Here is a 19,906-nt window from a genome sequence, read left to right on the forward strand (position 1 = left end):
GGCTATACCAATTGACACGAAATTTGCAGGCATGCAGTGAGTGATATCCTTCTACGTTGAGATTTAGGGGTTTTTTTTTCACCAAATGTAGCCATGTGGGGTATCAAATGAAAGGACTCGATTAGTTCTTTTCGAAGCCGGTCTTAGTTTTGAAATTTGTTAAAAAGGCGAGGAGTGGGAGGGGTGGAAAGTGATGATTTCTTTAACGGACCCAGTCTCAGAAGCTACCCAACCGAAAAATCTGAAAAAAAAAAATCATGGAGCTGCCTCTATATGGTGTCCAGGCCTCAAAATACTCTCCATATCGACATCTGTTCAAATTAAGTTAATAATAGTATATTACCATATTTTTGGGAAAATTGAGTAAAACCCCCCTTAAGTTTATCTCAGAGTTATAAAAGTTGGTAGTAGTATAAAATGTAATATGAGGCATATTATCTCCAAGTTTGATCAAAATCATGCTATTAGTAACAAAGTTACAGGAGCTCAAAGTTACCTTTACCGTGTAAATTTACAACCCCAAGTACTAAATCTGACATGCTAAATGCATATTGTTAACGGGCTACGTACAAATGGGATAGTTCTACACTCAAATATACTCACAGAAGAAGCAAACAAAACCTTTCATACCTGATACGCCCAGCTTCCGGTTTCCCGACTTGTTTTTTTATTAAATTTTGCCAGGTAATAAATTTTCTCAGTAACCATTTAGCTATTTCGAGGGAACTTCCTTCTATCTCTATTTCGTCTATTTCCTGGTCCAGAACCTTTGATTTGGAACTCTAATAAACATTTTTAGTGACCGTACTATGAAATAGGGTCCGGATGGCTCAAGTGTAACCGCTGAGCTGTTGTAGTGGAAGGTCGTGGTTTAAATCTCCCTGATAACGGTTGGATTTGTTATTGTCACTGGATGTCGGATACCAGCCGATTCAGCTGTTAATGAGTACCTGATTCAAATCAGGATAATAACTTTGGGCGGTTGCAATGCGCACCACATTGCCTTCTACAGTGTCCTGTAGTGTACTGAATGAAGTAATCTAACACACTTCAAGGCCCTGATCCAATTGAATTTTTGCGCCAACAAATATTATTATTTCCGAGTTATCACAATCTCGGCAGATGCCGGATTTTACCTAATACTAGCATTAGGTGCCAAGCATTTAGGCTCGGACGATCCTACCTACTTAAAAACTAAATGGGCGCTGGTGGTGGTGGCCGGTGGTAAGTCAGTGGGAGAATCCGTCGAGTACTCCCCGTAACATCGAGCACGTATGCAGAATGGTGTACTTCTGCATGGTTTGAACCAGACTGTGCGAAAGTCCCAGGACATCAAGGGAAGCCGTGAGGGATTTAGGTACAATACCTGTAGCTGACAATATTATGGGAACTATAATACCTAGTTCACGAACAGTTTAAAAATAATCACAAATAACTGTATTTCGGAAACCAGCTGATCCCTCTTCAGAGTTAACTGATTCTTTAGTTTAATTATCATCTTACCGATAATAACGCCATCTCGCCTCATGCAGTCTTTAAAATTCACTTTGATATTGAATAGCACTGTCAAGTTATTCCATGCTAAGTGGTAGCTCTAGAGACATTCGTGGGGCTCGTGCACTCGCTTGCTTGTGTGTTTTTCTTTATAAATAATCTCAAAACGTATCGTTTAGGGCATTTGTTCAAAGTCGCTAGAGCAGCGGCAACGAGTGTAAAAGTAGCAAATAATTCTAACGCACGGAGCATCGTCGAGGCCGGCAGGAAAATGGTCGTAGAACATCACGTTAAAGGTTACGAGGAGTTCACGAAACTGGTGGAGGATCTTGAGACAAGTGGAGAACCAGTCCATGTCCTGTTCAGCGGTGGCAAGGAAGAAAATGGAATGAGTTGGTGCCCCTATTGTGTCAAAGGTAAATTTATTGATTCCGTGGAAAAGTGTGAATTATATTGATTCGAGGTCATTTCCAGCCGAACCTGTTGTGAAAGAGGCACTAACCAAGGCAGCCGAGAAAAGCCACTTTATTCACGTCGATGTGGGGGAGCGGAGCTAGTAAGTACTTAGTATGTAAGGAATGATATTGGATTTTGAATATTTCATGATTTTTCGAAATCGTGATTCTTCGATAATTTCTCTGAAGCACTTAAGTGAGATTTGCATAGCCCCTGTAGTGGGGGAAAATCGGTTTAATCATATCCACGACGAGGAGCGATAAAGCTGTTCTGGTTGGAATAATTTAACAGTGATGCATGGAACAGACGACCTTATCAAAGAATCCTAATCTGTCTTTACTGTGGAATGACGTTGTGAAATTTTACTCCATGCCTAGGTCGCTTAACTCACAGTATTTATATTGGGAGGCGACTTTATCTCTGTTTGATATCACTATCAACCGTCTGGAAAGCGCTTGGGACAGTTTATTGTTTTAGATATGCACCCTTAAGTGCTTCCAGAACTATTTATATTGGATTAGTTTATACTGATCGCTAGATTGGTAGATGATTATAGAATATTGAGTTAGTTTATATCACATTATATCACGTTCAAGTGTTTGGAATGGGACTAGCTTTTCCCGAAGGTTCTCGATTTTAGGCAAGGCATCATGTTTACTCGGGCTTACTAAAATCAACACCTGTTGAAAGAGTTTAGTAGAATTATGCAATATTTGACGAAACTGTATTGGGACGTTCCTCCTTAAAAGGTATGATATCATCAAAGTAGTGATTATAAAAAGTTGTCCATGAGTTATGTCTATCGAAAGTTATCATCGAATTTTACACTGAAGCCTTGAAAGAAGCCTCCGATGTCTTCTTCTTTTCCTTTAGCCTTTGTCCCGTTCACAAGCGGGGTTGGCTCGTCGTGATCGTTTTCGCCTGATCTGGGTGCAATCTCGAGGCTTTTAAATCCCCATCCAGTGTATCAAGCCACCGTTGTTTAGGCCTGCCTTTTGGTCGTTTACCAACGACTTCGATGTTCAGACCAATCTTGGCAAGTGAATTCTCGTTAGTACGAATTCCGTGACCATACCATCGAAGACGCCTCTCTCGCAACTTTTCCACGATTGGTACAACCCCACAAAGATCGCGGATATCCTCATTTCGGATGTGATCAAAACGTGTCACGTGGACGTTGGATGTCCCGTGTCACGGTGTCCATAACAAGAACAAAGAGGAGTGGTGGGAGGGCGCTTCCTTGATGAACACCAACAGAGATACGAAGCGGTTTTGATACACCCGCCATACTTCGAACTTTACTTTTCGGATCGTGGTAGAGCAATTGAACCCAGTGCACGAGTTCTTCTGGTACTAAGTGTTGTCATAAAGCATAGCAGATGAGTTCGTGTGGCACACGGTCATACGCTTTCTCTAGATCCAGAAAGGCAATTTAAAGAGGGCGATGCTTCTCACGGTGTTTCTCCATGAGTAACCGCGCAAGTGTGTATTGCGTCAGTAGTTCCGCAGTTTTTGACAAATCCGGCTTGATTCACGGTTATTTCAACGATTTCGCGAATACGGTTCTGAAGAAAAGCTTTATAGGGATTATATTTCTAGTGTTCATGGCATGTGCATCATTTCGTTCGCTTTGTCCTAAGTTCGTTTTTCTCCTGTTCAGGATTATTTTGTTACATCCGAAATTGTTGGAATAGGGGAATATGGGAATATGGACACCAATTACACGATCTATTCATCGACTTTAAAGCCGCCTATGATAGCATAGCCAGGGTAAAACTATACACGGCCATGAGAGAATTCGGTATTCCGATATTGATAAGACTGCCTAGGCTGATCATGACCACTGTGCGAGGCCAGATAAAAGCAGCAGGATGACTCTGAAGACCATTTGACATCAACAACGGTCTACGACAAGGGGATGCCCTATCATACGTCCTCTTTAACCTGGCTCGGGAGAAAGTGATCCGTAATGCTGATGTAAATGCAAGAGGTATGATCCTCTTTAAGTCCACCCAACTACTGGCCAATGCTGACGATATCGACATCATGGGAAGAACGACCCGAGATGTACAAACTGCACTGGCCAAACGGGAAGAATAAAGATAGGAGACTACAACTTTGAGACCGTTGATAGTTTCTCCTATCTAGGATACGATAATGAAATCTGCGCAAGGTTGTCAGCCAACAGAGCCTATTTCAGCTTACAAAAACTGTTTCGCTCGAAAAGTCTCACCATAGGGTCAAAGCTCTTACTGTACAAGACAATGATCTTGCCAGTCCTCATGTATTCCTCGGAGACTTGAGTTTTTAGCAAGAAGAATTGCGAACTCTTGGCCGCGTTCAAGAGAAGAAACCTCCGAAGAATATTTAGCCCCCTACATGACGATGAACGATTCCGTAGCCTACATAACGACGAAATCTATGAACGATACCATGACCGTCCCGTTGTGGATAAAATCCGGCTCAACAGGTTGCGGTGGGCGGGTCATTTAATCCGTATGGATAAGGATAATCCAGTCCTAACAGTCTGTAAGGGCAATATCTGTGGTAGAAAAAGAAGACGAGGCAGACCCTGCCTGAGATGGAGCGATGGCGTAGGTCAGTACGCCAGACAGCTTTTAGGGATATCGAATTGGTGGACCCCGGCGCAAAACCGGAATGTCTGGAGTTCCTTATTAAGGCAGACCTAGACCGGATACCGGTTGTTGCGGTGTTGATGATGATGATACTTCTTCTTTTTCTCCTGTTCGGGATCATTTTATTACGTCCGAAATTTTCGCTTATTTCAAAACATTCATAAATTATCATTTTATTTTTCTTTTCAAAAATTTTATTCAGAAAACGATCTTCCCTTCAATTTGAATACAGAACTTTTCTAATATTCCAAAATGATCGTTAACTCTTTTTGTTGTTGCTTCCATTATGCGTTCCATGACTCGGTCATAAACCGAATGAAGCTATATATTGGAAATGCATTTCTAGCGGGACTTTTGTTATTTGATAGAGGCCGGCTCAATGCAGGACAAATAAGTCAGTTCTTTGTTCGAGTATTTGGAGGAGTGCAGCTTCGTGGCTAGGAATGCGGGCAACTGAAGATGGGTGCCGGATTCGCGGTTTCACTTTCACTTTCTTCGTTTCAAGATGTTTAGAGTGATAGATTCGCGGAGTAGGTGATTCAGCAATTACGCATTCAATTTTAATTGTATTTGCTGACATTGGGCGTTTGCGTGCAGCTATTGTGATTGTTCTGGTCTTTTAATAATTAGCGTGAGTTGCTGAGTTGCATTAGAATCCGAAACGTAGCATTGGAAACTAAAGCCATTATCGGAGTAAAAGTGCAATTACTTTCTACTCAAATAGATAATGTAGAAAATTTACCGTTTGTGGTGAGCGTAAAGTTTTCACATCGAATTTCGAGGAAAAATTCAACGACAATTAGAAATCATAGATGAAGGTCTTGGTATCTACAGGCGGTGGATCAAGTGGCAGATTTGCTGAGAATACAAGAACTCCCCGCACAGTACGCAACCACATAACGTTAAGTATATTCGGTGGCACTCAAAATGTCATATCGACAGCCACTTTATACCCTTGGCACGGATCATAATCCCCGTATACCGGGCGGACAAGGCAATGGACATCACCCTACAAATTCGAGAAGGGAGATCAGACCCGGGTCTGCGAAGGACCCATCTGAAGTGGCTCTTGCTACGAAGCCTCATTTAGTACTATGGGAACCGGGATGGTCCTCCCAGAACATATGTTCCAGGAGAACCCTTCTGCTCGCTTATTTGAGGTTGGCCTCCTTGTGGGACTTTCATAATGGTTGTGCCCATATCGCGGGCAGAGCTCCTTGTGAGCTCAAGCGTGGAGTTGCGCAGAGGTGTTCGATAGGCCTCATATCCACTGATATGAATGATGAGCCTGGAAACAGTCTAAACCAGTATCGCTGCGCCAGCCATGGTGGGGCTCTGATTGCGATTTTCAAATCAGTTCATGTTCAAAGAGGGCCGTGGGATTATGCCTACATTACCCTACCTACCCCCGCTTGCAGACAAGTTCCTTTCAATTTGGCTATTTGATCGTGTATGTAATCCGAAATACATACAGCTGGCAATATAGAATCCTAACGGGCTAGCCAACCGGCGGAGACTAGGAGCCTCAACTGGTAATAATCCAGGCTTAGACGCCAACTTCTCCACAGGAGAAAGGAGAAGAAAAAAGTTCAATTTTTCTGTGTGCAAGGTTCTGTGGAGTGCTCCATAAAATTGAGTGTAATGAGTTTCATATGATCAACCATCAGCCCTATTAGCATTTGTTGCGACTAGACGTTTTTCGAGACCTACTCCAGAGCGGATTTTAGAATTGTTTTTTGGTGGTGGTCGACTTTTGGGGGTTGTTTACGACTTCGAAGTCACAAAAAAAGTTAATTACTGTTTACGATAAACAAAATAATAAGTCTAGACCTTATGGCACACTCTGTTGTCTGTTGTCAACTGCGGAAAAGTGAAAATCAATTAGTTCAGTAACCATAACGATACACTTTGTGTAGCGAGGTGGTTGATGGTGGGGTTGTCATACAAGTAGGAAAAAAATATTTGTGACCAGAATAAAAGAATAAAATGCAAAATCGAGCATGCCCCGCGGAAAATGAAGTGAGCGTTATCCCACGGATATTGGGACCTCATCGAAAGCAGTTCGGGCTTGTAACCAGCCAGTAAGTAAGTGTGAGGGGTCGTCGAGTGCTGAGTGAGATGGCTCCATAATTGTAGATAAATGGCGAAAATTGACATAAAAAAAGAGTTGAGCCAGTATTGAGCACTACCAAAAAATAAAAGAGAGCTAGCGGAGCTGGTAAATAGCTCCGATAGCGAGTTGACTCCGCATTGAAGACTGCAGAGTCGGAAGGAGGATTCTACGAAGAGGAAGGGAGGCGAAAATTTCAGGAAGTTTTAGGAGGCGATGTTACGGAGGGCAGGAGGATCAGCCAGGAGCTTGTTGGCACTCTGCTCAGAGCGGAGTATCGTCTGAGACGGTTGTTGAGGTGAACAGCAGGGTTATCCTGGAGTGCAACAATGTACTGACGAGGGTGGCCGAGAAGATGGCCCCGTATAAGGGCAAGGCTGAAAGGCTAATAGTTACCAAAGGCGGTCATGTTGCCCAGAGTGAAGCGGCACAACAACCAATGGGTGACAGGTCGCCCCTGTCCCTATTGCTAGTGACTGCTGCAGTCGGCAGAGACACGGAAACATCACCTTAGCAAGTGGAGCAGATGATTCGCGAGATGGTGCAGGAGCATTGGTATTTAGAGTTCACACGGAAGGAGGAGGGGGACTATTACTACATTAGCACGGACGATTTAATGCGGAAAATACACGACAATCATCTCGCCGGCGACATGTCGTTCGATTCTTCCCTGGACGTATGACATAGAGCATCAAATTTGAAGTAATTTTGTTATTTTAAAATGTAAGAAAAATCCTTCGGAACCCATCCAAAGGTTGAGTTCCGTTGTTAATTTTCATAATTACGAGATCCAAATTTGAGTAGCTCTACTACCATTTACATAATTTTCCTATTGATTGAAGTTTTATCATCAATTTTCTTTTATTTTCAGCTGGAAAGACATAAACTGTCCATTTAGAAAGGATCCACGTACACACTTGGTGTTCTTGCCAACTCTCCTGCGATGGAAGTCACCACAACGACTCGACGGTGAACGTGTTTCGAATAAAGATCTTGTTGAAATGTTATTCGAGGATGAAGATTGAAAGGGATAGGGATCATAATTTTTTAGGACACAATTAACATATATATGTTCACCTCTAATGAATACTGAAAATATATATAAGAATTCATGAGGTATTGGGCTTGTATTTTTTTGCTATCAACAGCTTTACGGAAATTTCAGAAGAAATAGGGGAAAAAACGTTAAATTTTGCAAAGGTAGGTATAATTTGAATAAGCAGTTGACGAGGCTACGGTCCGCTCACAGTTCGGATCAAAGCTTGGTCGGAGCTAGACACTTTTTTGGGAATTGTGGAGTTTTAAGTCCGCATCCGTATTTTTATATGTTGTATCCGTATCCGTATTTTTATATGTTGAGGAGAACAACCGACTTGAATCTGAGGAGCGGGGTAGTGAGTGCATGTGTCTGGTCCTTGAAAGTCGATGTTGCGGTGATTTCAACGGAGGAACCCGTCGCGGATGTTGTTGAAAAGCAACTTACCGTCTTCCCCCCGTAGTAAATTCAAATGGAATTAATTGGAGATACCGTCAAAATGTGGCAAATTTAGAAGTCGTAATCGCACCACATATGCGCTTGCGATGGTCTGATCGGGCTCAAGACGCGTTTAACCAGATTGGTGTGTATGTTGAGGCGTGTGATAAGGTGTTTATGGGGTCTAAACAGAAGAGCTACTAGATTCATTTATGTGGGACTCTTCCTTGCATGTTCTACATACGGGTCCCCTCTGTTGGATGAGTTTGCGGTGACGGCTATCACACGGTTTTGACCAACGCCATGCAGGTTTTGTTGAGAGTTCCTCCCTTTGATCTAGAGATAGTCCGACATGCGGATCAAAAGGCCCGTACCTCTGTCACAAACCAATTTAGTTAGTGAGCATCAGGCTGAGGAGTCAGGATCGTTTGCGGTCAAAAAGGTGCTAGATGAGAGTGTAACATCTAAATGGCAGCTTAGATGGAACGAGAGAGGGAAAACTCGGATCACGTACGAATACGTTAAAAGTGTGTCTGCCAGAGGAAGTTCCGTTGTGAAGTTTAGATTTCAGATGGACTTCTTCCTAACGAGGCATGGTAGTTTGAATGAGTTTCTCTTCTCGCTGAACCTTTTGTGCGTCCTGGGGCAGATTCAGGGGGCTAGTTTTATTGGGATTAGATTCATTATGATGAAGTGGGTAAGACGCTCCCGAAATATATATTTACATTCAAAAAAAAAAATGTACTTTGGAGGAAGCTACTCCTTATCTACTAGTTTCATGCTCTCTATGTCTGTCCAGCGTACTGTATATCTATGATTGTAGCCAGTGCTTTGCTAGCAGTGATACGCTTCATTGCACTAACGCATGCGCGCGTGCTGCCTTCCGACGAAGGAGGGAGTTCTTCGCCCCTGCTTTGTCTCCAGTATCATGGGCGAATGGCTATAGTGTACAGCCACCAGTATCGTGTGTTTTGTGTTACTGTTGTCTTGTAATTTCCTATGTGTTGTGTTGTACGCAAAGCGGTAGTTAATGGGTGGAAAGATTTCTCTGCAGTTCTCTGCATCGACTTGATTCCGGTCAACCCGTTCGTGGGTGCCAAATCTGCAAGGGAATCATCTGAAGCGGCTTTTATCATGAAGCCTCCGCGGAGGTTATCTAGCACTATAGGAATCGGCATGGAGGGAGAGGGATCTGAGAGCATGTTTCAGGAGAAGTCTTGGAGGATGTGCTCTTGTTCTCGATTATTTGCTGTTGGTGTCTTTGTGGGAGTTTCATGGTGGTTGTGGTTGCGTAGATATTGCGGGCAGAGCTCCTCGCGAGCTGAAGCGTGGAATTGTGCTATACAACCAGGATGTCCTACCCCTTAGTTGCGGTAGAAGTGTTAGATTGACCTCGCATCCACTGGTTGAATGCTGAGTCTGCACTCAGTATAAACCAGTACCGCTGTGGCTGTCATGGCGGGACTCTGATTGTGGTCTACAATTCAATCCGTGTTCAAAGAGAGCCATGGGCTTATGCCTACACGGCAGGTACTCACGTTACACTCCTAGAACCTTCATTACAGCACCATTGAAATCGAGGGAGCAATGGTGAATTGCGTTATGAAAGTCTTACGCATCAGTGCAACTTGGGTGTGAAGCCCATGGTGTTTTACGTAGGCACCTGTCGTGAGACTTAATCCTACGGTCCTCTTAAGACACGGATTGATTTTTTGACCACAATGAGAGCCCCGCTGAGACAAGCAACAACGGTACCAGTCTATACCAAGTGCATGGCTTAGCATTCATACTGGTGGATGCAAGAATTACCTAAATCTCTACCGAACTATGGAGTACGGCACCCGTGTTGATACGCAACACCACGTCGAGGCCCGAAGGTCTCTTCTCGCTTGAGCATAACCACAACCACCATGAACCACTAGGGCTGTCCTCACATACAACAGGAGTTCACCCGAAGTATGTGAGTCCAGGGGCTTTCTCGGTCCCCATGGTACCAGTATACCCCTGGTAAGGTTTCGTGACCAATTTTCCACTTCAGATGAGTCCCCGTGCAGACTCGGGTCTGATCGCCCTGATTATGCCTTTGGAGCATTCGCCTACTGAATCACGGCCGGCAAACCAAAGTGATTACAGCGTCTCCCCGTGCCACCACTATGGAGGTTCTCCTCGGCCACTTGGTTTTGGTTTGGCCGATAGGGTTGCCGCCCCATCTTCCTCGCCGCCACCTCTGAGCACCAGTGCAACTTGGGTGAAGTGAATTCTACAATTAGCATTCCAAATCCAAAATTTACCGCAGTGTCCTCCGCCCTGTCGCCCTCTATGGCTCTCAACCCTGGCCGACCACAAAAGACAATGAACGGTGCCTTGCGATAATGGAGACAAAGATGTTGTGTTGGATCAGTGACGTAATACAATATGATCACATCCAAAATGTGGACATCCTCGACTGATTTGGGGTTGCGCTGATAGTGAAAAGATTGCGAGAGAGGCGTCTTCGATGGAATAGATATGTAATTCGCGTTGATGAAGACTCATTTACCACGTTTGGTCGTTAATCAAAGCCGTTGAGAAACAACCAAATGGCCGATCGAAGCAACGTTGACTGGATACACTAGAAGGTCATTTAAGAGTCTTTCGATTTCATCTGGTCAGTTCTACGACCGAGCAAAATGGTGCAACCGATCAAGCCGAGCCGACCCTGCTTCTGAAGGGAAAAAAGAAGAGTGATTCACATTTCCACAATTTTTTTTGGATATGAATTCGCATGATAACCGGTCAGAACCTCACGTTCAAGGACCACGACCAGAGCCTCATATTCAAAGACCACAATCTGAGCCTTTCGAGAAGACCAATATTACCAATTGTAACTTGAAGGCACTTCAGGTTTTTAGCCCCGCCAGACAAAATTGCATGTAAAAAGTGCAACTGCGTACCTCTAAGACACAGGCCGAGTAGTTTTTACTTTTTCATTTTTCGATTTACCTTTATACCAAGGTCTGATCCCTCGGAAAGTCTCATTTACGAGGAGTAACACTTTTCCTGGCAATCACCCTATAAATCGTGTGGATTGTCAATACTTACCAGCATTTCACAATTGAATAAAAACGAAAATTAAATTTGTTTAACCCTATTTTATTCGATATACTTTACAAATAATTTACAACAAAAAACTATGCTATCACTAAGCCAATCTAATAATTATTCTTATATTTCTTAATCTCCACCATTATCACATGAATATTCACTAATTGCGCTCGCGCATTAGGCGTTAACAACTTATGGAATCGATGATAATATTGCACTAAGCTGGCCAAAGCCAATTGCAGCAGTGTCGATCCGGTCAACAATGACGGGAACGACAAAAGCACTTCCCTGTTCAACTCCTCCAACGCTTTCTTCCAATTTGCTGAAAAATTCGCAACCAACTGCAAACTACGACGTTCCTGTCGCCGTAGTTCATCCATTTGATCCTTGTCCACCATCTGTTCACATTCTTTCACGAACTGTATTATTCCACCGAATTGTGGAGCTAAGATTTCCTCGACGTATTCATTACTTCGGGCCGAGAGTTGTTCCCGGAATGCTTCGGCTTCCTTGGAATTGTCGCGAGTGTGTTCCATGAGAATGCCTAAGACCAAGTCGTAGTTGTTGATAAGGTAGATGAGCTGCTCCTTGCGTGATGGGAATATTGCAGCCATTCGTAGGATGAAGCATTCCACTTCGTTTTGTAATTCGAGCAATAGACGACTGACTAGTTCGTTGGGAAAGTGTTCTGAGATTCCGACGATTGCAGCTGAGAATTCAGCGTAGCGGCGTGTGATCTGAGAAAGCATTAGATATTTTATAAAAATAGCTAGACAACTCAAGAAAGAAGAAGTGACGAGATTAAGGATACTAACATAATGCGGACCAAGCTCTTTGTTAAATTTCGTTGGATCACAGTCTCGGATGCTTTGTATATTCAAGCGGAAAACATGTTCAAATCTTGGCCAAATTACAGATTGCAAGGAATCCCAATATCTGTTAATCAGCAAACCCAAAATCAAGAAAAATATGTTATTCAGGAGGAAGATGAGACACAAGAACCCAATGTTTACTCACTTATCTAATGCTGGGACACATCGCTTGTGACACATCAACTGATATCGGAAAATCAACTGAATGCAGAGGAACATAGCGATCGTATCATAACAATCTTGAATGAATGTTTCTAGGTTTTTCTAAAACAAAAATGTTCAAATAAATTCCGCAATCAAGGACAAATATCTTAAATAAATTTACAATCATTAAAGTCAGCGTCTTTCCTAAAATTTGATTGAACAGATCCTGAGCCTGAGTGCTCCGCACCATGAAGAATTCTGTCACAAAAAGGTACTCCCTGCAAGCGTTATCGACTAGAGCGTATTGTTCGGATCGGAATAATGCTTCGAAAGTATACTAGGATGGAAGTTGCAAATTTAGCATCAACAACTGGAACAAAACATTGGCAACTTACCCGATTTTTAACCTGTGCATGTGGTACAATAATTGGTGCTTCAAGTTGCTGGTTAAGGATATCTCCACGATTGCCAATAGTGAAAACTGTGCTTTTATTTTTTAGGGAGGTGTTTTTAGTGAAAAGGCCGCGCGATGCTGTGTCTTCTATTCCCATTAGGTCGTCTTTTGTTACAGATTCTTCGAATTTTAATGCTGAGAGACGCGAAGAGTAACTCTAGAAGAAAAAAATGGGAACACGGTAAACGAGGGATGGTCAAAAAGTTCTGGGACTTTCCTTACATTATAGCAATTTATCTTTAATAATCAAAAATTACAAAATTGTATCCTCTTGAAAGTATTCTCCCTGGTTGACATGACACTTTTCTCAGTGCCGCTTCTACTGTAGGAATATCCGCCGAAAATCTTCTGAAATGGCTTTCAACTTCAGAGGATTTTTCTATGGTCTCAACATTGTCAAACATTTTTCTTTTTGAGAACGAAAAAATCAGCTGGGACCAGATTTGTTGTAGAGGGAAATGTAGAGCCAAAAATGTAGAGGCGTTGTCGTGGTACAGATCCGCCACTCCATTGCAGAACACATAATCAGGAGATCGCGACTTCCCGATCCTGTGCAGGTAAGACTGAAAACCTCCATGCCCACTTAGAAGTTGGATAAGGAAATAATCAATTTCACCGTGCGTTCTGTTCAACCACGGGTCTAATTTGTCGATGAGCCGCGCAGTCCATCTGCCCCTTGGCTCATTTTGCCAAGAAAGCTGCCACTCGATAAGGCTGCGTTGAGGTTCTTCACGGGCAACCACCTCCCTTAAATTTTGGCCCTTACGACGGTAGATAGCATTGCGCTCCTTGTCAAGGAGGGCAACGGGGATCACACCCGCGATCACCATCACAGCCGGTTTGGAGACAGCGCGATAAGCAGACGCCACTCGCAAAGCTCCCCGCCTCTGCACTTGAGCAAGGCGGTTACGATGCACCTCCTTGTCAAGGGCATCAGCCTATACCTCCGCACCATAGAGCAGAACCGACTGCGTTGCTCCCATAAGGAGACGTCTCCTAGTTGATATAGGGCCCCCGACATTCGTCATTAGCCGACCCGAGGTCGCGACTCCAGCTACAGTCTAGTCCTTCTTCGCTTCCTCGTCTTTTCTGCTCCTGGCTTTTGGTTGGCAGCCTCTTTGTCTGTGGACAGACGTGTCTCTGGCGGCGGAGTCAGTTGTTTCTATTTTTTCTTCTTCGCCTTCTTTTTTGGGCCCTGGAAACTATAATACTTCGATAAAGTCTCCTTCGGACACGTCTTCCTCTTTCCGCTTTTCCCCAGTTCGCTTTGCAGTGGGCTATCTGCGGTCCGTTTGACGCAAGTAGCGTTCTCAGCGGGGAGTTCGACTGTTTCTGCTCTCCAATCGTCTTCCGCTGCTCTCCACGTTCGCCTATAGAAGGAGATGCGGTCCAATAAGCTCCTTCTGTTCCATCAGCCCGTTTTTGACGCCTTTGTTGACGTTCCTCTGGAGGAACGTTACCGACCGCATAGCTTCACCATTGCTGCGCATTTCCTGATGAGCCTTTCCTCTTCGGCTCTAGCGAGATCGGTCGACTGCACTTCCACTCGGTTTGTGTCCGAATCCATCTGCTCAGGACTAGCGGTTCTGACTGAGCTCACTTCCGAAACAGGGGCACTACAAGGTATTGGAGTTGCCATCTCCGCACGGTCAGTCGCGCCACTTGATGAGGCTTCCTCTTCATTTGGGTGCCCCGGTGTCACATCGGGTATGTCAGCCCTGGTTGCCTCTTTCGCTGATCGCTGCGGTGAATGACGCATTTTTGTGCTCCGCCTAAACGCACTCAGCTCTTCCTCATTCCCTGTTGTTTCGTAGATTTTTTTTATTAATGTGTGTTTATTCTCCATGAAAAAGTAACCATCGCGCATCGTGTGCAAGGGAGCGGGCCGCAATAGTCAGGAACGGGTGTACCCTCAAGGACACAGCCCCTACCCCAGTTCCCTGAGGCCTGACCTACGCCTAGCTGATCCCAGAATTTACGAACGGATCAGCGCTCACTCGGGGCAACGCGGTCTACTAATACCTGTTCAATGCACACTACCCGACCAGGATCCCGAAGGGACTGGCTCCTTACACGTCACAATTACCACCTTGGCAGAGCTACGCTAACATCACCCCGTCGACGCCGACAAAAAGTTGTCGTCGATGGCTCCGGAGACTCCCAGTGTGTCCCGAAGTGTACAGGTCATTCTCGGTTCGCTCTTTACCGAGAAGCTTTCTCGAGGCTACTATCTAGGACGTAGATACACTGTTAGCTAGGGAGTCAGAACTAGGCTGAAATGTCAGCAAAATCCGAAGGACCCAGAAAGGGATCTCATGTTTGAGCTGTAAAAATCCAGCATGGGAAAAACTGACGGCTTTCGTAACCAAGTTATAAACTCACTTGGGGAGAATGTTGCGGTTCGTTCCCAAAAATGTGAGATCTATTTACAACCCAAGGATCTCGATGAGATAACATCCAGAGAAGAGATCTACGCTAAATTCAAGTTGGAGGAATTCAGGGAAGAATCTATTGTGAGCCTAAAAAAAGCTTATGGCGGTACTCAAACGGCCACAATGTGACCCCCAGTGGAGGCAGCGCAGAAGTTGTTGGCCGTGGAAGGTTCAGATTGGATGGGTTCTTTGGACTAAAGGAACAAATCTCTCTAAAAAGATGCTTCAAATGTCTACTGTTTGGACACTTTGCGAAGGCATGAACCACCGGCATCGATCGGTCCGACCCAGATCGAAGATGTGGGGAGAAAGGACATATTGCCAAGGAGTGCAATAGGGACCCAAAATGCATTGTGTGCAAAGAAAAGGAGGGACGAGATCACCGGCATATTGCCGGAAGTGGTAAATGCCCGGAATTTAGGAAGGAGTTAACTGCAGTGAAAAAATGAGTTTAATACAAATAAACCTCAATCATTGCAGAGTCACACAAGATTTGCTTGCGCAGATCACTTACGAATCCGCGATGGAGGTTGGTATCATTAGTAAACTGTACAGAAACCTTGACGGTGGAATCGGAGTCGGTGGGTTACAAATTCGACTGGTGGAGCGGCGATATGGGCGTGCAGTCGTCAAGCCATAGAATATAGCACGGATCAGGCGGCTAGTGGCTTTGTGTGGGCAAAAATAAGCGGTATATTCACAAACAGCTGCTGCGCCCCACCGAGCCTCCCACTGCCTGATTTTGAAAACCTGTTTAACGATCTTATTCAAAGGTGATAGCTGGTGACTTTAATGCGCTGCTTATTAGAAGCATTCGCATTTGGATGTAAGTGGTGATGTGATGTAAACACTTATCGGAAAGGGGGATCTGGTGCAATTGTAGATCTGACTTTTGTCAGCCCCGCGCGGGGACATGATATGTCCTGGCAAGTTATCGGGGACCAGCGGAGTAAGAGGGAATGCTTCAAGGGCTTCTGTTAGGAGGCGGAGATAAATTCGTGAGGTTGCGCATATAAAATCGTGATAGGACGATTCAGAGGCCGCTCATCTCCGCAGATCACATGCTCTATGCTCTTGTTGAAAACAATCTAGGGGTTATTTGACCAGTAAGAGGAGGGTACTGACACCTTCCAGCGCACTCTGAATGTGACGCCAATTCCACTAGTCACCAAGGACGAGCTGCTGACGGTCTGCAGTCGAATAGGCGACAGTAAAGTCCCGGATATGGACGTCATACCGAATTCCTGCACCGTGAAAGCGGCAGAAGCTGGTGCTGCTGGTTAAGGCTGGTATACCTTCAGGGGAATTGTCCACCTATAGACCCATATGTCTTCTAGACACTATGGGGAAACTGTTGGAACGGATAATTTATAGCAGATTACCTCCGGTCGTCGAGAGCCAAGGAGGCTTTTCAGTTCGACAGTATGGGTTCCGTAAAGCCAGATAAACCATTGATGCCATTAAAATGGTTACTGGCTTAGCCGAAAATGCAATTCACGGAAGGGGTTGTACCGGCAAATATTACGTGGTGATGACCCTGGATGTGAAGAATTTATTCAACTCGGCCAATTAGAACCTTATACGAAAGTCTCTGGCGACGATTGGTGTTTCTACCTAAATCGCTGCTATTGCACATTGCTAGTTGCAAGAGCGGACGGTCTGGTATAATACCGATGATGGACCCAAGGAGTACATTGTCTCTGTGGGTATCCCACAGGACTCTGTACTGGGCCCACTACTGTGGAACATCATGTATAATGATGTACTTAATCCACCGGTTCTGGGGGAAGCCACGGTGGTGGGTTACGCTGACAATATAACGCTGGTTGTGTTCGCAAAGCATCTCAAAGATGCTGAGTTGTACTCAAGCGAAGCAATCAGTATTGTTAAGGCTTGATTAGAGAGTGGTGGATTGACACTCGCAGAGGAAGAAGCGAAAGCGGTCCTCATCATTAACGCCGAAAGAAAAGTTACGCTTGCATTAGGGTCGGGAATCGTACCATCACTTCCAAGCCGGCCATCAAATACCTGGAAGTGATGATAGACGGAAAACTCAGTTTTAAGCAGCACGTAGAGCATACTTGCGAAAAAGCATCCACCACGAGTATGGCTCTGGCAAGGATGATGCCGAACGTAGGAGGACCGCCGTATACTTGGAGGCTGCTCATAGTCAGGGTGGTAAATTCAGCAGCAGTCGCAATCGGTAGAAGCGCTGCATGTTTTAGGTAATGCATATACACTGAGTTCGGTCTACAGAAGAACAGCCTTAAGGATGTATTCTGCCTTCAGGACCATCTTAGATGATGCAGCGATCGTCATCTGAGGAATGATATCTGTTGTTATCCTGGCAGCCGAGATGATGAACATATATAACATTAGGTCCACCCCTCCTTCATCGCAGGTGAAAAAAGCGATTGGGTCGTTGGACTTACACGTTACGCGAGAAAGCTTGGGGAAATCAATTATAATCTCACCCAGTTCAGATACCGTCAATACCTGCGCAGGTTTAAATGGGACACCTCACCTAATTGTCCAAACTGTGACGGTGTCCCAAAGGACCCAACGCATGTATTCTTCCAATGTCCTGGGTTCATGGAAGAAAGGAGGAACCTAGAGGAAACTTTAGGTGAAGTGGTATCACCAGAAAATTTTGTCCGGATTTGGATGCGATCAATTTCACGATTGCAACAATCCAGGATAAACTGCGAAAAACAGAAGAAGTGAGGAAGGCGCAATTACGAACGCCGCGGGTAGACAGAAGGAGACCTAGCTAAAGTAACCTATTTCCGCCCGTGATGCAATACCTGAAGGTGATTCCACGGAGTAGGGAGTCGGGGCGGTTTTAGTGGGTAAAAATCCCACACTCTGGCGTGCCCAGGCCAAAGTCTTTTGAAAATTTACACCTCCTTAAAAAAAAGTGCCTGAACCCACTTTGCACAAGTGCAGATAGCTTTCCCAGGTGATAGTTTAGCCGACAGTGACCATCAAGTATTCCCACTATAAAGTGGAGGCTCTTCTTGGTGAAGTTTAGACAGTCCTTTGAGGAGCAACCTGGACTGCTCGATTCCTAGTAGATTCGTCCAGTAGAGTTTTCTCAGCAGTTCCTTTTCATTTTGAAGTCGTAGTCATGAAACCATTTTCGATTCCACAGAAGGGTCTTAGTCCGTGTAGAGGCGTCCCCGCTCCCATCCTGACGAGTTCATCTGTTTCCTCATTGCGTTCTAACCCAACATGGCCTGAAACCTAAAATATTCAGACCTTTTTGTACGAGTCGAGCGTTTTCAGTCTCTCAAAGCATTCCCATGCCAGTTTAGAGTTCGTCTTGTTAGATATAAGTGTCGTGGTCGCCGCTGTTGATCATAGCAATGTTGTGCCTCCTCTAGTTTCTTTGGAGGCTGAACCAATGATTCGGCGTCGCTCCCTCTGCTGTGAGGGATCGGTCAGTATATCAGATGATTAATTGCTAGTTTAAGCCATAGGTCACTGCCATGCTCCCAGTTTGTTCTGTTACTTCAACATATTTCAAACTTGTTATTGTAATGTAGCCTCGTCTTATTAACCTCATAATTTTTTTCTATGGACCTGCAAGTCATCAAAGCCCCCGTAGCTTCCCGACATATGTTTTCAATATAAGTCTTCCAGAGTAATTTTTGATCTAGTGTAATTTGCAAATATTTGACCTCTGCTTCTCGTTCCACCTCCATGATATGTACCCTATTGGCACTCAGGTTATCAAGCTTACTAGTAAATGGTACTATGGTGGCTTTGGTTGGAATGATACTCGGCGCATCTTCTTGCACCTGGCACTAGTAATTCTTAGTCCAGTTTGGATTCTACCACATAGGGTACCCTCAAAACTAATTTTGACTTACCTTGAAATAGCTGTAATATATCTTGCTCATTGTGTCGATATATTCATTACAGATCTCCTGGGCCACCTGCCTCTCATTGGACAAGATAAACTCGAAGAAAAACTTGTGTTTCAACATTGCATTCTGGGGCACCTGATAATTCGTCATTGGTTTCCTAAATTTGTACGTTTGTTCCAACAAGTACGTCCTGATTTTCGACATTGCCTTAATCTTCAGCTTATTCAGGACATCACTAACATCTGGAGCGCTTTTCGACTCCTTAAAGTTCAGCTCTTTCACGAGCGTCAGTTTGTGATTCAACCGATTCAACTCGTTGATGAATTCCTTCTCGGTGACGGGAGTTTCCATGATTGTTGCGATCATCTCCTCCGGCACAGCCATGTCTTCGATAAACTGTGAAAGTTGCGCGCGAACTGACTGACGATTCGTCAGCTGCACCGACATCAGGACAGATTTCTTCTGGAGAGTTGTGATCTCGGAACTGATGTTGCTCAGGACATTCTGGAAGTTCATTAGCATGGACTCCATACGTTCGAGGATTTCGTCGCATTCACCGATTTGGTTGTGTAAACTGGCGATGTTTTGGCTCTCCTTGATGTAGTCTTCGATGGATTTGTTTTCCACTTGTTTGAATTCCTTCTCGATTTGGTGTGAGTACTGGCGGAGGTCGGTGCCTGTTTTCAGGATTTCCTGGACTTCCTCGTCTTCGAGCTGCTCGGAAAGGTTGGTGTCGGACTGCGACATTTTTCTTGGGTGGTTTTTACTAACTGGTTGGAATTTGCTTAGTTTCTTGCTTATGATTTACGATCGAAAACTTTCTAAAATTACACTCAACACAGTTTTATCATCAAATTTGACAAATAGTTGACACACAATCG

The 19,906-nt window shown here is 44.4% G+C and overlaps 2 protein-coding genes across 2 annotated transcripts; one reads left to right on the plus strand and one right to left on the minus strand.

The window, feature by feature from the left end:
• Window positions 1–1,556: 1,556 nt before the first annotated feature.
• On the plus strand, window positions 1,557–7,820 carry LOC119657603 (thioredoxin domain-containing protein 17). The gene is made up of 3 exons (XM_038064605.1): window positions 1,557–1,910; window positions 1,969–2,050; window positions 7,568–7,820. Exons 1-3 carry the CDS (start codon window positions 1,766–1,768, stop codon window positions 7,719–7,721), a joined length of 381 nt encoding a protein of 126 aa, XP_037920533.1. The 5' UTR covers window positions 1,557–1,765; the 3' UTR covers window positions 7,722–7,820.
• A 3,472-nt stretch (window positions 7,821–11,292) lies between these two features.
• Window positions 11,293–19,772, minus strand: LOC119646902 (vacuolar protein sorting-associated protein 52 homolog). Its single transcript, XM_038047570.1, has 6 exons — window positions 19,029–19,772; window positions 12,666–12,881; window positions 12,452–12,607; window positions 12,272–12,390; window positions 12,070–12,190; window positions 11,293–11,991 (listed from the first exon to the last, which is right to left on the minus strand). Exons 1-6 carry the CDS (start codon window positions 19,770–19,772, stop codon window positions 11,362–11,364), a joined length of 1,986 nt encoding a protein of 661 aa, XP_037903498.1. The 3' UTR covers window positions 11,293–11,361.
• Between the last annotated feature and the right edge of the window lie 134 nt (window positions 19,773–19,906).

The sequence above is a fragment of the Hermetia illucens genome, chromosome 1 (assembly GCF_905115235.1).
Source record: "Hermetia illucens chromosome 1, iHerIll2.2.curated.20191125, whole genome shotgun sequence".
In the NCBI taxonomy this organism is placed as follows: domain Eukaryota; kingdom Metazoa; phylum Arthropoda; class Insecta; order Diptera; family Stratiomyidae; genus Hermetia; species Hermetia illucens.

Coding starts and splice junctions, on each gene's coding strand:
- LOC119657603 (XM_038064605.1), top strand. CDS start 1,766: ATGGTCGTAGAACATCACGTTAAAGGTTACGAGGAGTTCACGAAACTG. Junction 1,911..1,968: donor GTGCCCCTATTGTGTCAAAG/GTAAATTTATTG, acceptor GGTCATTTCCAG/CCGAACCTGTTGTGAAAGAG. Junction 2,051..7,567: donor GATGTGGGGGAGCGGAGCTA/GTAAGTACTTAG, acceptor TTTTATTTTCAG/CTGGAAAGACATAAACTGTC.
- LOC119646902 (XM_038047570.1), bottom strand. CDS start 19,772: ATGTCGCAGTCCGACACCAACCTTTCCGAGCAGCTCGAAGACGAGGAA. Junction 12,608..12,665: donor ATGCACAGGTTAAAAATCGG/GTAAGTTGCCAA, acceptor CTTCCATCCTAG/TATACTTTCGAAGCATTATT. Junction 12,191..12,271: donor TGTGTCCCAGCATTAGATAA/GTGAGTAAACAT, acceptor GCTGATTAACAG/ATATTGGGATTCCTTGCAAT.